The following is a 17,198-nucleotide window of genomic DNA, read 5'->3' as shown; positions in this document are numbered from 1 at the left end:
TATATAATAGTTTATTTTTACATCATTTTGTGCATTTTTCCATCTCATTTATAATCCCCATCACCAAATCACCCATGTGCCATCACCACAGTCCAGTGCATTTCCCTCCCACCGCTGTTTTTGATCCCATTCCCCACTTCTCCCCCACAAAATGTCTCTGGTGTATAGCAGTTGATCATTATTTTCTCGCCTGTTCTGTTATAGTCCTGCTATGAGAGAAACCATCTGGGATTTTCCCTTTTCTTTCTGGCTGATTTCACTAAGTATGATCTTTTCCAGCTCCATCCATGTTGCTGTAAAAGACGTGTGTGTGTTTTTGTTGTTGTTGTTGCTGAGTAATATTCCATTGTATATATGTACCACATCTTTTTAACTCAGTCATCAATTTTTGGGTATTTGGGCTGTTTCCATGTCTTTCCAATTGTGAGTAAATCAGCAATAAACATGGGGGAATAGGTATCTCTCTGAATCAGTGGTTTTGTGTCTTTTGGGTAGATACCGAGAATTGGGATTGCTGGGTTGTAGGGTAGCTCCATGTTTAGTAGTTTTTGGAACCTCCAAATAGTTTTCCATAGTGGTTGTACTAGTTTACATTCCACCAGCAGTGCAAGAGAGTTCCTTTTTCTCCACATCCTCACCAACAATTGTTGTTGCTAGTTGTTTGAAGATGTGCCATTCTCACTGGGGTTAGGTGGCATCTCATTGTGGTTTTAATTTTCATCTCCCAGATTGCAAATGATGTTGAACATTTTTTCATATGCTTCTCTTTGGAGAAGTGTCTTTTTAGCTCTTCTGCCCATTTTTTGATGGGGTTATTTATTTTATATTTGTTGAGTTTCTTCAGTTCTCCATTTATTTTTGTGATCAGTCCTTTATCGCTAGTTTTGTATGAGAAAATTTTTTCCCTGTCAGTGGGATGTCTGTTTGTTTTTTGTAATGTCTCTTTTGCTGTATATAAGCTCTTTAACTTGATGTAGTCCCATCTCTTTATCCTTGCCTTCATCGTTGCATTGGGTGCTCTATCTTAAAGATGTCGCTGAAGTATATGTCATGTAGTGTTTGGCCCATCTTTGACTTTTGTGTGTGGTGAGAGGTAGTGATCTAGTTTCATTTTCTTGCATGTGGTTTCCCAGTTTTCCTAGCATCATTTGCTGAACAAACTTTCTTTGTCCCATTGTATCTTCTTTGCTCCTTTGTCAAAGGTTAGTTGTCCATAAACCTGTGGGTTTATATCTGGGTTTTCTATCTGAGTCCACTGGTCTGTATGTCAGTTCTCATTCCAGTGCTAAGCAGTTTTGATTATTATGACTTTGTAGTATAGTTTGAAGTTTGGGATTGTAATGCCTCCATTCTCTTTCTTCCTAGTCATGAGAGTTTTGGCTATTTGAGGTCTTTTGTTGTTCCATATGAATCTCATCAATATTTTTTTCTATTTCTTTGAAGAATGTCATTGAAACTTTTATTGGAATGACATTAAATATGTATATTGCTTTTTGCAAGATGGCCATTTTGATGATGTTAATTTTCCCGATCCATGAGCAAGGGATGTCTGTCTATTTCATGGTGTCTTCTTGAATTTCTTTTAACAGTGCTTTGTAATTTTCTTTTGTATAGGTCTTTTACCTCTTTTGTTAGGTTGATTCCCAGGTATTTGATTCTTTTTGTTTTACTTGAAAAGGGGATATTTTTTTATTTATTTTTCTTCTGATTGGGTGTGTATAGGAAGGCCTCTGATTTTTGTGTGTTGATTTTATATTCTGCTACCTTGTTAAACTGGTTGATGGATTTGATTAGTTTCTCTGTGGAGTTTTTAGGGTTTTCCATGTAGATTAACATGTCATCTGCAAATAAGGACAGTTTACTTCTTTCTTTATTTGAATTCCTTGTATGTCTTTTTCCTGTCTTATTGCTCTGGCTAGAACTTCCTGTGTTATGTTGAAAAGCACTGGCGATAGTGGACATCACAAGGGCTAATTTTTATATGCTAGGAAAATAAACACCTTTAAATTACTTTTGTTAAATTATGCACATGCTAACTTGTTTCAAGAGGAGGTATGATATTATAGTAACTAAGTAATATATTTATTCAAAGTATTACGTGTTCTGTGAAATACACATGGAAAGTATAAAAAGAAAGCTGCAGACCAGTAGAAAATATCTGCATGGGATACATTCACAAAGGATTTGTATCCAGGCTATATCTAGGGCTCCTAAAACTCAGCTGTGACAAAAAAAGAAAGAAAGAAGAAAAGACAATCCAGTTACAAAATAGGCAAAGAAAAACAAAAAGATTTATTAAGAGGATACCAGATGGAACATAAAAAAGATGTCCATGATGGGCCTTCCCTGGTGGCACAACAGGTTAAAGTGTAGCACCTTGAAGCTATCCACAGATTCAGCCCATGAGGATGACCCACTTGGCGCAGCAGCCCTTTCCTAACCCACCCGCTGCTCCCCTCAGCAGTGTATTTCAGTCAATTTGCCTGTTCTGCTCCCCACTCTGTTTCTGGTGAATCCTCTCACCCTTCTGGCCTGTACCCCAGTTCTTGAATGAATAAATAAATGAATCTAAAAATAAATAGTCCATCTTCATTGGGCATTAGGAAAATAAACATTAAAAATAAAAGGAGATATTACTAATACCTGTAAGATAAGCTAGAATTAAAATATATAGTACAAGATGCTGACAAGATTCTAGAGAAAGGTGAATTGCTCAAACATCAAGAATAGTTTTGAAAATTACTTACAAAACTAAACATATGCTTCCTTACAACCTAGTAATTGTGCTCTTCCATATTTAATCCCAATAACCAAATATGATATTCATATATGCTTTATTGATACTAGCTTAAAACTATGGACGACACAAATGTACTTCAACAATAAAAGATTAACTGAGGGAAATTTATTTCATGAAGTATTACTTAATAATAAAAATAATGATCATAGACATGACAACTTAGATTGATCAGAAGGGAATTATGAAGAGTAAAAAAAGATAAAAATAGTGAAGTATTATAGACTAGTTGAATCAATGTTACATTACTGAAGTGAATATATATATATATATACATTCCTGAAGTGTAGGGAACAGAATGGAAGGAGATTACTGTGGCTATAAAAGAGTAGTATTCAAGAGTCTTGTGAAACAACGATGTCAGTTACTTATTGATGAAAGAACTAATCCAAACTATGAGACTTAGCTTGAATTCAAAAAGCCAGAAATATTGAGCAATTTATAAACAATGAATTACATACAAAAATATTCTTGTTGCTATTTCACCATGATGGACACTATAAAAATGGTCATTTTGTAGTTATTATAGAAATAATAAAAGTAAAAGTTATTCCTAATACATATTTAGCCATAAATCTGCCTTTAAATACACCAATGCCATTTCAGTTCCAACTATTCCATTCTTTCTCTCCTCTTCCTATGTTCTCTAGTCTGATTTATTTCCATATAGTTCATGGAAAAAGTTTAATCACTGAGACAGGAGCTTTTACTTAATGTGCTACCACTAAATCTCTCAGCCCACTGAGACCCATCTCCTTTCCCATTGGGTTGCAAGACAGAAGGTGTGCTTGTTCTCCTAAGGTTTTTACTTTGCTGGTAGTAAACTTTCTGTACTCCTCAAGAACTTCATTCCTAAAATATTCTAATTTCTCTGACTTACTACTTTACTTTGCCTATGCTAGGTCATTCCCAACTCTGAAAATGTAGCTTGTAATTTTCAACTTAAGCAAATCTTAATTACGAATCCTTTTTCTCCATCTCTCCTCCCCTTTTTTATTTAAGAGGAAATCTATTATGTATCTGTCTTGAGGGATTTATATATAATATACAACTGTTTCCACTTTCATTATCAGTCTTTCATCTAATTCACTAACAGATTCTTGTTAAATCTAATGAGATGCCCAATCCAGTGGCAGCTTATCTGTCTTCTAGCTTCAGAAAATTCTAGGCAACTTATTGCACCTTTACACAACTGATCAGACCTTCTTTTTTTTCAAATATTTCCTTTTTTGGTTTCCCAGCTATCATGCTCCTTCAGGTTTCTTCCTGTTTCATTTGCTCCTGGCTTATTGCTCCTTTTCATTATTTTTTACTGGTTCTACCATTCCAGTCTGTTAATGTAGGCCCAGATCATCTTAGGTGTTAGTCCTTAATGTTCTGCTCCCTTCTTTCTAAAATGTTCTCCTGGGTAACATCATTAGATCCCAGTTCTTAAACAACATTTCTGGATTAAATATTCCCAAATTATGTATTACTTAGCTATTTCCTGAACTACCAGTTATTCTATTCAAGTACCTATTACTTATTTGGCTATAAAATAGAAACCACGATCTTATCATTTGCAACTTAAACACCTGCAAAATTATCACTGCAACTTAAACACTTATCATTGCCACTTAAACACTTGCAAAATTATAAAATATTTTAATACTTAGATGGTGACATGAAAAATATTTTAAAATATTAAAATTTTACCTACATACACAATTTTCCTGTTACTAATATCAAAAATATTAAGTACAGTTCTGATTTTTAAGTATAAATATTTAACTGTACATTTATTTCTGTTATTATAATGCCCAGCTAAAATACTTTTGTTGGAAATAATTTCCTTTAAAAATAAATAACTGGCAAAATAAATAACTGAATATTAACAAAATTAAGAAATTTTATAATATTCATTATTATGTCAATTTTATGGCATATTTTTGTAACTTTTTATCCTGCTGAAGTTAACTTATATCGATAGTAGTTTTTTTCCACAATTCAAATGATCAATTCAAAAAATTAAAAAAGACACATAAAAGTAATACAACTAAATAGCTACTTATTACACAGAGTAGAAACCAGCAGGGTATGTTATTATTATACTAATTATATATAAGTACATTCTTTGCATGCCTTGAAAAAGTGTCTTGCAATTCAAAATACCAATAAAATAACCACCTTAAACAAATGAGAATGATCCATTCAGCAAGACCAGAAATAACAGATGTTGGCAATTTTGTGGAGAAAACTCTGCTTGTGGGAAAGCCCCTATGGAAAGTAGAATGGAGATTCCTCAAAAGAGTAAAAGTAGATAGCACATACCCCAGGGATTCCACTTATAGGTATCTACCAAAACAATACAAAGACACTCATGTGAAGGGGCATATGTACTCCTATGTCTGTCACAGTACTACTTATAATAGCCAAATTATGGAAGCAATCTACGTGACCAAGAACAGAAGATTGAATTAAAATATGATACATAAAGGCGTTGGAATACTTCTGGACTGTGAAAAAGATAAAGTCTTACCATCAAAACAACATGAATGAAACTAGAAGGGATTATGCTAACACATAATACAAATATCCAATGATTACACTCATAGGTATATTATAAAGTGATAAAGCCAAGAATGTGCCAAAACAAACTCTGGAAATCTGATTGTGGAACTGAGGCTATCAGAGGGAAAAGGTGAGGGTTGAATGCCCAAAGGCTATGATGGGAGAGTATGGGTGCTTTGATGGTGGGAGGTTGTTGTAATTTATATCTGAAGAAGTGTGAGCCTAACAATGTAAGTTATAAGGCATGTATAGTGTTATAAAGCAAACTTACCTCAAGAACAAAATAATTCAATTAAGAAGTAAATCTATTAAATATATATTAAAAAAAAGTATTCTCCTATTGGGTAAAATTACCCTAATGTTATTTACAAATTGCTTTCAGGGGCCTTCCTGGTTGTGCAAGAGATTAAATCAGCACTATGAGCTACTGCAGCCACTGCAGCACAAGTTTGATTTCTGGCCAAGGGGGTGATCTACATGGATCTATCTGTCTGGCCTGCTGCTCCCCTCAGCAGTGCATTTCAGTGGATCTGCCTGGTAAGCTACCCACTCTGTCTCTGGTGAATCCTCTCACTCTGAACCTCAGGCCTAACCCCAGTTCTTGTATACATATATAAATGTATGTAAAAAAAAAAAAAGAAAAGAAATTTATTTTTACAAATCACTCAATCCTCGTCAATAAAGAATAACTGCATCTACTTACAAGTAAGATGTGATCTTATCAAATTAAGGTTTGTTTTATTTTTTAAGTAAGAAATTAAAAGGTAACTCCTAAAAGCAAATAATCTTTCACAACAGATATATTCATGAAATAAATATTTGTAAAATGAATGAATGTATTTACAAGCAGTGCTCTAATTAGTAAATGCATGCTGAAGGATTATTTATAATTTAATATGATTTTGATCTTGGAAACATTTATCCTAAGAAGGCAGTAACTTTACCTCTATATTACATTTTAATTTATGTTCATTAATCTAGAAACCCAAGGCTGTTTTCAGAACAAAACAGAATAAAGTAGTAAAAAATATCACTGACCTCTCACCATTGTTTATATGTATACTTCTGGACATCACATTTTATTTGTTTTTATCCAATTTGAACATGCACTTTATATGCCTTTAAGTTGAAATATTCATTTCTTCTAGTAGAGTACTGTACCAAATAATTGAAAAAATACCTACTAGAGCTGGTATAGGTTTCAACAACAATATGAATGATCGCTTAAACAGTTATTCATAGATAATATCTGAATTACTATTTTGGTGACCTTGGGCAAAACAACAATGAAGTTACCTTATACAATAAGTAGTAAGTACACTAAAAGCACTCATCAGTTTTTATGTGTTCTTTCTGTTCAGAAACTTAATTCTGGTATAAACTTGTTTAAAATAAAGATATTAGGGCACCCTTCAAAAAAGCAAAACCTTGGATTTCACACAAATGAGTAAGTATTGCTATCAAACTTGGAGTCTTAGATTCCAGTGTCTACTGTAGTAAGAAAAGGACATTTATCAGGATATATTTGTTATGCAAATTTTAGCTGCCAATCTGTTATTCTGGCATAACAGATATTTTTCTTGCCTAACTTAATATTAACTCCATGGGTTATAATACAGAATTTTATGAAAATATCAATTCTGAAATCTATCTTTAAAGTCAGTAGATTTCACTCTTCACTCTATGTCTAAATAGCTTTATCTTTTTTTTTTTTTTTTACAATATGTCAGGAAACTAACAAGGTCATAGTTCAAATATGGTATTCACAAAATCTTAGATTCCTTTCTCCAGTTTTATTGCCTTCTATTTTGTATTTTGTACTGACTAAGAAGTAACACAATATTCTCCACTCACTATCTATAAAAAATTAAATTAAATGGGAATATTCAACCTGGAAAGAAGTGATCTGTCCAGTGTCAAATCAATCAGAAAATATTTGAAATGCAGATGGTAACTTAGGGGTGGATTTCACCCTAGAGGATTTTGCCCTTGGTTGAGCCCTTGCTTTGTACAAGATCCATCAATTTTATAAAGAATGTTCAACATCATTATTAGGCCTACGCTTTGCCAGCTACTCAGTAATGTGGCTATCTTTAGAATTTCATTATGTTTCTAAGGACACTTCTAATAATATGGCAAGTCAGGTTAAAGGAGATGGCAGCATGAAGGAGATGTTGCAGGGAAACAAAGCTGCATCATGCATGTGATGTCAAAAAACCGCAAAGGCAGTACTGTGATATAATTTCAAGCATTAAGAGATCTCTATTTTTAATACATACTTATTCATTTATTTCACCACAGAATTGTTATATACCTACTATGAGGCAGGTATCATGCTTGATAATGAAGGTATATTTTAACAAGAGAAAATATTGCTTCCTTTAATTGATCCTTGTATTCCAAAATGAAGACAAAGTTGGTACAAAATCTGCAGTACGATTTTTGTGAAATCCAAGGCATGAAGAAGATTGTCAAAGTTTAGCTATAGATAAAATTGATTTTCTATACAAAGATTATAAAAGATTATGTAAAAGTCTAATTTGAAATAGAATTTTAGTATTTGAAGATAAACAGAATTAAGAAGCAAAAAAATGATAAAAATCAAATAGAAATGCTCTTATATTAACTCTGAGTAACAGTATAAAATGTTGATATGCTTTTAATTTTACATTATTAAAAGACAGATATTAAATGAGATTCACTAAAATTTAACGATTAAGTAGCAGATACAGTGCTAAGTTCTAGGGATGCAACTGTCAATTGGAAGACATTCTGGCCCTTCCAAGGAACAGCATGTATGTATTACTTTAATATAATAAAATGTGTAGGGCCCTCCCTGGTGGTGCAACAGGTAAGGACACATGCTGCAAGCTTGCAAGCGAGCTGCAGCTGCTTCATTGTGAGTTTGACTCCCTGCCCTGGAGCTGACTCAAGTTTGCAGTAGACCCCTCTTGTCTCGCTCACTGCTCCCCTCAGCAGTGTACCTCCTCGATCTGCTTATTCTGTTCCCCACTTTGCCTCTGGCGGTGAATCCTCTCACCATAACTGGTACCTGCACCTCTTGCCTGTATCCTGATCCTGTATGCATAAATAAATAAATGTTTAAAAAATATTAAAATGTGTATCCAAATCAGATGACCTTCTGCAATTCAAAATGAAACAAAAAGCTAAAAAGTAATTGCAGTTATCTAATTTAAAATATGTATTTTCTAGAAAAATTGATGTTAGGTTGATTTTTTTCAAAATAGTTTTCTAAACAAAAATACTTTAAAATTATCTTAAAAATAAAATGTCATACATCTGTGCACAACATGAACATTTTTATCGATTACCTACCACTAAAAACAACATAAGCAAAATAATAAAGTTTTCAGTGTTTGAACTTACATACTTTTATAGAATAACTTTTAAATGCTTTGCTGATTGTAAACTGTGTTCAGTAATCTCAGATAACATCAAATTTTCCAAAGCTCAAGTTATTTACCACTTCCTAACCAGATATTTTAATTTAATCTCAAATTATGTAAAATCCACCAAATTAAAAATTGTTATTAACATCAACACTATACCATGCTATCATAGACAATTACATTATGTGTAATTAACTATCATAGACAATTACATTATGTGTGGACTAAGACTCCACACAAAAAAGAAAATAACGGGTCCTCCCTGGTAGCGCATCGGATTAGAGCACAGCACTGAGAGACTGAAGCCACTTCCGCATGAGTTCGATCACTGCCTACTCTGGAGACGACCCACATGGTGCGGCAGACCCCTTTTGGCTCGCCTGCTGCTCCCCTCAGCAGTGTATGTGGACAATCTGCTCCCCACTCTGTCTCTAGTGAATCCTTTCACGGCCCCTGCACCTCTGGCATGTGCCCCAGTTCTGTATGCATAAATAAATAAATCTTTAAAAAAAAAAAAGAAAAAGAAAATCACAAAACCAAAAACTACAGAAAAAAATCCACTGATTAATATACATGCAAAGATTCTCAACAAAATCTTAGCAAACAAAGTCAGCAACACATTTTAAAGCATCACACACCATGAATGGTAGGATTTATTCCAGGTACACAAGGATGATTAAAAATTAAAAAACAAAAAAACAAAACAAAAACAAAAACAAAGAAAACAAGCAACATAATTCATCACATCAACTAACGGAAAGATAAAAACTATATGACCATATCAGTAGATTCTGAGAAAGATTCACTTATGACAGAAAAATTTCAAAAAATGGGGATACATTCAACATAATAAAAGTCATTTATGACAAACCTACACTTGATAATATCCTCAATGGTGAAAACTGAAAGCTTTTCAAATATGATTTGATACAGGAAAAGGAAGTCAATTTTTACCAAAGATATTCATCATCTTAATAGCAGACCACAGATTAGAGAGCTCAGAAGGGAAGGGGGGAAAGAAGGGAAAGAGGAGAGAAGAGAGCTTGTGGAGAGGAGAGTAAGATAGAGGGTGATGGAGGGCAGGGGCATGTTGGTAAAGGGAAAATTGGTGAGTTCACCTTGAGAGGAGAAATCCTACAAAGTGAGAAAATAATCAAGGATGAATAAATACACACACATAGTACACACATATACATGCCCCTATGTGTGTCATAATATATTAATACACAGTAAGGTCTAAAGTCCCATCATCACATTTTTAATATTATACTCACTATCTTCTCAAAATATCCCATCTTTCATATTAGGTTGATAGGCTACTAGGAAAAATTGGCCTATTACAACCAATGATGTCATGGTGTCAAGGATAAATCAAACAGCAGACAAATTTTATTTAGGATGTAATTCCACTAAAAAGTACTCAACTGTAAAAGATAAGTACTTAAAAAAATCAAGACTTATTTGAAATATTAGGAACCTTAAAATGACAAGGATGGAGCCAATGTACTATCATAGCCTCAAACCATCGTTTATTGATGTTTCATATTTTAGAATATAAAATTATTCTTTAGCCTACAACATGTTAATATGATGCTCACGTCAGTAAGGTTTCATTTAAGTCAGTATTATAACTATCATTTTGGTAGACAGGAAACTAACCAATGAGTACATGCAAAGTAGAGATCTAACAAGTGATCCTTAGCTATTTTACTGGGACTATTAGTAATAACATTTTGCTTAAAATAGGAAAATACAGGCCAAACTAGTCAGAATGCCAGTACAACAGATACAAACCAGAATTGTCCCAGGTAAACTGGACTTATGTCCATTGTGATACAATCTGTGTGTGGAGTTCAGAGCAGTGCAGAAATGGAAGGGGCTAATTCTGTCTAGGAGTTGATCAATGCTAGAATTATCCTGTGATAGGGGTCTTGGAAAATGATTAAGAATTTTTAAATTATGAAGGTGGATATAGGAGTCCCAGAGTCACAGAAGAAAGTCTGCAAGAGCAGCAGTAATATTGAAAGGGCGCTGTAGTTCAGCACAAGGTAGTTAGGGAACTCAATGAATGTAAATGAATAATGAGTGATGATATTGGAAGGTGATTTGGTATGATTTGTGGAATCTTTAAATGTAATTCCATAGTTTAAATTTGTGAGTGTGTGGCCATTAAAGAACTTTAATCAAAGAGATGGTGTCTGATTTGTATTTTTACAATACCAGTCAAGTGGAAATGTGGAGAAAAATCTGGTTTAAGGGATAATGAACTGAGTGGTTATTACAGCAGATCAGACAGTAATAATGAGAATGGGAACAAAAGCAGAGGTGCCATGCTGTCTTTAATGGCTGCTTCTCATGGCTAAGGAATCCACCTCCTTGAAAATTTTCAACAGTATAAACTATGGGTCTTGGTATTTTAGATTACCCAGCAGGGGTAGATTATTAACTGAAAGGTCAAAGGGTGAAGAGCATAGGAAATGCTCTGTCAAAAATCAACTGTTCAGTGACACATGACAGCATGATACTCAAAGATGTCTCCCTGTGGAACTAAAGTGGGACAAGACAGGCAGATTACAAATTTAAGCAGGGGATTCAGAGGCTGACTGCTGAGAACCAAGGACAACACAGGACAGCGTGAGGTGGCAATGTCAGGCTTAAGGAATTCTGATTAAGCAAAAGGGTCTTGCAGGCTGAAATACCAAGAAGCACAAAGACAGAGTCCAAAGAATGAACAGAACATGAAATAGAAAGCATGAGGCTGCTGAGAGTGGCTTAGCAACGATTATGAAGTTGGTAGGTGACCTATATTTCAGTTTAATTCACTTTGTACCATGTTCAGTAAAATACATTTTACAGGTTGCATTTTGTTGCTGAAGACTGTTCCACATTGTTGTCTGAGTCATTCCTTTTTATGTATTAGTTAATACTCAAAAAGCAATAACTATTTGCCCAAAAAAGAAAGGAGCATGGTACAGGTGGAGGAAGAGCGACAGAGCAAAAATAAGATTTAATTAAAATGATAATACATCCTGACCTGGCTACAACTGCCCTGGTTTATGCCTATTGTCCAGCTTAATTTTTTAATAGTGCTCCCTTTTACTTTTGAAAATTAATTTAGAATCGAATGATAAATGAAGCAATCATTCTAAACATAATCCTGTTCTTTATGCAAACATTTAGGGACACAAAGGTATTAAAATATATATTAGGGAACTCAATCAAGTAATTAAAACAGCTTTAAGACCATGATTTGATAAACCATTTATTTTAATTTTTATTAAGAATAAAAGGACTACCACTAGTTCCAGAAGCATAGTCTACAAAAGGTTTGCTTAAAGAGATCTGAAAAGAGAGAGGCCTCAGTGCGAATCATAGCAGAGTGAGCAAGGTTTAAGCAAAAGAATTAACATTCATGCAACAGAATAACATTTACAATGAAAGGGGGTTTAAGAAAAATAGTAGACGAGAGAGTGTGTGTTTGTGTGTAACTAAGCTAATACCTCTGGATGTAAGGGAAGGTGTATTTGAGAAATAACTGGAAATACATATATTTAACCTATTAGGTTCCTTAATACATTCTCCTAGAATGAGTACATGAATGAGTAAGTGAACGAATGAACAAAGAGGTAACATGAATAGAATTGTGAAGGGAAGAAGAATTTAGGTCAAGCACTGAAGTGACAATAAAATTTAACCTAGAGTAGTGTTTTAGCTTGCAATTCAAATTTGAAATAATGTAGTTCAATAGCTTAAAGTTCATTAACATTCTTTTCAAGATTAGTTGTTTACTTAGAAAATTAGATGACTATATAAAACTCCTATTTCATGTCCCACTTCACTGTTTGCTTATCATCCTGTAGGACAAATTAAGTATGGTCAGAGATGGAAACTGTCCCTTATAAACAAGCATACATGTTTTCCAGCTTGCCTTCATTTCTCTTCACTGCCTCACTTGGTTAAATCACCTGCTTTTTGAAAATAATGCATTAAATCTGGTACTTGGGAAAATAATCAGAGAGATATCTTACTAAGTTGGAGATCTTCACTGTTAACTAATAACATATAATAAAAGTTGCTATTTCTTGAAGCATAGGTAATAGTAGTATAATAGCAGTACTAACTGCAGAGAATTTACTATGAAGCAAGCACAGTCATAAGTTCTTTTTTAAACACCTGGATTTGAATCACAGCTCTAGGCATCTGCTAGCAGTATAACTTGGATAAATTAACACACTTACTAAACTTCACTATTCTCATTTGCTTGATGGAGATGATACAACACATCTTAGATGTTTGTTTTATATAATACAAAATAACTCATTTATATTTGTGTATCATATCAACTGTGTTACATGACGAAAAAGTCTGACAAGTTAATTGTCTAATTGTATACAGGAACTTTTTTTTAATATAATGTGGGCAGTCATTTCAGAAATCCTTCATACTACTTCCATTTCTTTCAAAGGACTTAGATTTTTGCACTTACTCATATACTTATGAATTAACTATACATGCAATGCTAAATTTTGTATGCCTGTGATAATGCTACATCTTAATAATCTATTTATGATATGAATATTATTATTCTAATGTTAATTAGAAAACTCAACCTCAGGAGGTAATGTCAACTACCCAAAGTCAACATTTGGTAGGAACAGAACTTGAATTCAGGCTATTTGATGAACACTTGTTAATATTCAAGCATATTTGTTAGCATTCAAGCACATTTGTTAGCATTCATTCCATATAGTGTCTTAGAAATATGGTCAGCTTTTGTTACTAGGGTCTTTTAAGTATCATACAATAACAAGAACCATAAGATTGTTTTTGTAAAGAATGTGTGTTACAATAACAGTAAATACAGGACAGCTAAAAGTTTTAAGTTTATGTTCATTTTCTCCAGCCACTAAACCAAAATCCAATTTATACTTAACCATTTAGCAGTTCCATAAAAAGAAAATAGAAACAAGCCATGCACACTCATAATTACTTACACTAAATGACATTTTATTGTTATAGGAAATTCCTTTCGATGTAGAGCTACAATACATTGCCAAAGATAAATGTAAGTATATAATTAAGATCTTTATCAAAGTGAAAATAAATGTTATAATATATATTTTTTAAAATTTATTCATTTATTCATACAGAACTGGGGTACAGGCCAGAGATGTGGAGGGTGAGAGGATTCACCAGAGAAAGAGTGGGGAGCAGAACAGGCAGATCGATGAAGTACACTGCTGTGGGGAGCAGTGGGCAGGTCAGGAGAGGTCTGCCACACCATGTGGTCATGCCCGGGGCAGGGGGGAATCGAACTCATGCGGAAGTAGCTTTAGCTTCTTAGTGCAGTGCTTTAACCTGCTGTGCCACCAGGGAGGGCCAAATTTTATAATATTTTTAATAATTTTAGGGTTTACTGATTGTAGGGTTGCTTTTATGTAACAGCAGTATTCAATAATATTTAAAAATCACATAAAATATAGTTTCTAAAAATTAAAAATGCAGTTTATAGCAAAGCCAGGCTTTCACAATATAATTATTTCATTTTTTGAATTATTTTAACACCATATTTAAGAAAAATTGTTTGGATGATTGGAGAGAAGCTCTTACAATCAATCAATTAATTCAAAGTTATTTGCATTCGTTTCAATTATATCTTATCTGAACTGTAGATAAAAAGACTGGAGATAAAATGTCTATTATTAAAAAATTAAACTTAAAATCTTTCACAGTAAACAAAACTATTTAGTGGCACTCCTATTTTGCACTGAACAAGTAAAATAATAACTCACTTGAAAACTGAATCGCAAATCCAGATTTGCTGATATAAAAATCTGTGTCAAATTGGATGGTCACTATGTTCAGAGTGCTATGAATTCCTTCAGGAATAAGAGATCCACTAATTTCTTTTAAGAGCATTTCATTTTCTGGTGGGCCATCCCAAACTCGGAGTATATCATGCGATGCTTCCGTATCAAAAGCAAGAAACTGTAGGCTGTGGAAGAACCATATACCTTGTTTGATTATTTTAAACCCAGATTTTTTAAAAACAGAGTTAACACAAATATGCAGCTTTAATTTTGTTAGCTAGCCCTTTTATTCTATCAGATAAATATGAATTATATAAACCACATATAAGCTTTAGTGGATTTTCCTTGAATATTGCAATTTCTTTCTTTGTACTTACACAAATTTCAGAAATTTCAAATATACATTATCTTCAGTGTTTGTGAATTTCAACTGTGGCATCAACAGGTGATACAGGAATCTCTTAAATGTCAACGACTCTATGCAAAATATATTATATTTGTTTTCCTATTTGATTGTTATAATGACCTAGTGAAGCAGAAAAATTTTTTTATCTCAAACTTAAAAACTTAAATGGGAATAAATAAAATAAAATTTCCCAAAGAGTCATGAATTGATTTCTGACTTCATCATATATATTTTATCACTACTTCAATTGTTTGTTTGTTTTATCAGAATCCAAAGATTTATTACAAGAATGCAAGAATGGTTCACATTCAAAAACTAATTATACACTTCACTACAATGACAGAAGGAAAAAAAATCAAAAAATGAGTATCTCAATATATACAGAAAAAAGCAGTTTTTAAAGCTTCAAACTCCACTCAATAATAATCATATCTATCTAACTGTAAGAGGAAATTTTCTTAATGTGAAAAATGCATTTACCATTCAAATGTACAAATACAAAAACTGTTTCTTGATAAACCTGTTCTGCTCTATGCTTAATTCTAGACAAATTTAGCGTTAGGATCTGATACTTTTTAAGGCTTAATATCAAATATTAGAAAACTATATAAGCATGCTCAACTGTAGATAGACAGACAGGCAAGGCAGGCAGGCAAGCAGACAGACTGATAGATAGGAATAAATAAAACATTCATGATCAATACGTGAATTGTCACAACTTTAAATTTGGGTTTCAATAATAGCAGATGCTGTTTCCTAGCTTTTACAATTCTAGGAATCTGTCAAATTTACTATTTTTGTTTATTAATCTTAAATACTTCAATAAACTGAATAATCTATAAGGCAGAAAGTAGGCTGAAGATTGATCCAGTGTAAATAATTTTGAGTTCTATAAATTTTCTTGCGATGATAAAATGTAGCACACCACTAATAATGCAGAGTGCAGTTTTTGGCTTTTTATTTGAAAAACAATACTTGTTTTCTATAACCTCCATCACCAACAGTGGCCTGTCTGAGACTCCATTTACATAAAGGAGAAATTCTTAAGTTAGAAGTCATTGTTCTATGAGCAGTAACTTATTTAATTACGCATATGTCAAGGAAGATTTGCTCATTCTGAATGCATTTCCACTCATAACCATAATAGGACTGAGAATATGCTACTGCCTTGGGAACTTGGAGTTGATTTAGGAGGTAATGGTTCTTACCATCAAATAAGAGGCAACTATCTGAAGAATTGTGAGTCCCGTACCTAAATTCAGCAGAAAGGCTTGTGAGACTGAGCTTATGGCAGTAAACTGAACAACTTCTGTACCTATCAAAACGGTGGATTTACCATTTTGAATTATCAAAAACTGAATGAGTCTAAAAGAAGCAAGAGCAATTCTCAAAATGTGTGACCTCTTCTAACTATGAAAAGCTTCCCTTTGTACAAGCTATAGCTGTGGCTATAAATCTATACACCATGCTTGTGAACATTTCCTTCACCACTTTTATTGTTTGAAGACCAAGTTTTCCCTTGCCAAGGTTAAATGTATTAAAAAATCTTGATAGTGATTGATATCCATGTAGAGGTTGGTCAGGAAATTCAGATTCTCCAGTAATTTGAGAAAATGATATTCATTTACCTGACAATGTTTCCTGGATCAACTTCAATCATCCACAAACAACGCAGATTATTGTCATATGGAAAGGGATAACCAGGAGATAAGATTCTTCCTGAAGATTCGCCTTTAAAACGACCTCCACATTCAGCTAATGAAAAAAGTTAGTCACAATTTAATTAAAATATTTTCAACATAATCTACAAATTTAGTGAGTATACATTTTGTCTCCTTAAGGAGGCCTTGATTTCATTACTTCTTTTATGCTTTTAAATTAGATTATTAATTGAAGCAGTCATATATTAAACAATAAAAACAGAATGTCTCAATTAGAGCACATAAAATAATAAAATAGAGCAAATTAGGGCACACAATCAAAAACTGTAAGTTTAGGCTTTCAAACATTTTGAGATGTGTTGTTAAATAACGATAATTTAAAAAGGGGAAACAGATGGTAAATTGCTCACTGTTAGCTGGTTGTAGGCTGAATAATTCAACATCTTGCTACCCCACCTCTGAGAAAAAACTAATCTTTACTGCAATCCCTCAGGCCTTCTAAATTTCATTGTCCTTTTTTTTTTTTTTTTAAAGATTTATTTATTTGTACATACAGAACTGGGG

The 17,198-nt window shown here is 33.2% G+C and overlaps 1 protein-coding gene across 1 annotated transcript in view; it reads right to left on the bottom strand.

The window, feature by feature from the left end:
• Positions 1 to 17,198, bottom strand: part of CSMD3 (CUB and Sushi multiple domains 3) — a 764,662-nt gene that overhangs the window by 205,781 nt on the left and 541,683 nt on the right. Inside the window, exons 26-27 of the mRNA XM_004679632.2 lie at positions 16,602 to 16,728; positions 14,550 to 14,752 (exon numbers count right to left, since the gene is read on the bottom strand). Of these exons, the coding sequence (XP_004679689.1) occupies positions 14,550 to 14,752; positions 16,602 to 16,728 (330 nt within the window). The remainder of the gene's footprint in view (positions 1 to 14,549; positions 14,753 to 16,601; positions 16,729 to 17,198) is intronic.

This window comes from Condylura cristata, unplaced genomic scaffold (assembly GCF_000260355.1).
Source record: "Condylura cristata isolate star-nosed mole 26May11 unplaced genomic scaffold, ConCri1.0 scaffold00009, whole genome shotgun sequence".
NCBI classification, from domain to species: Eukaryota; Metazoa; Chordata; class Mammalia; order Eulipotyphla; family Talpidae; genus Condylura; species Condylura cristata.
The sequence above is the reverse complement of the archived record's forward strand: the minus strand, read 5'-3'. Positions and strand labels throughout refer to the sequence as shown.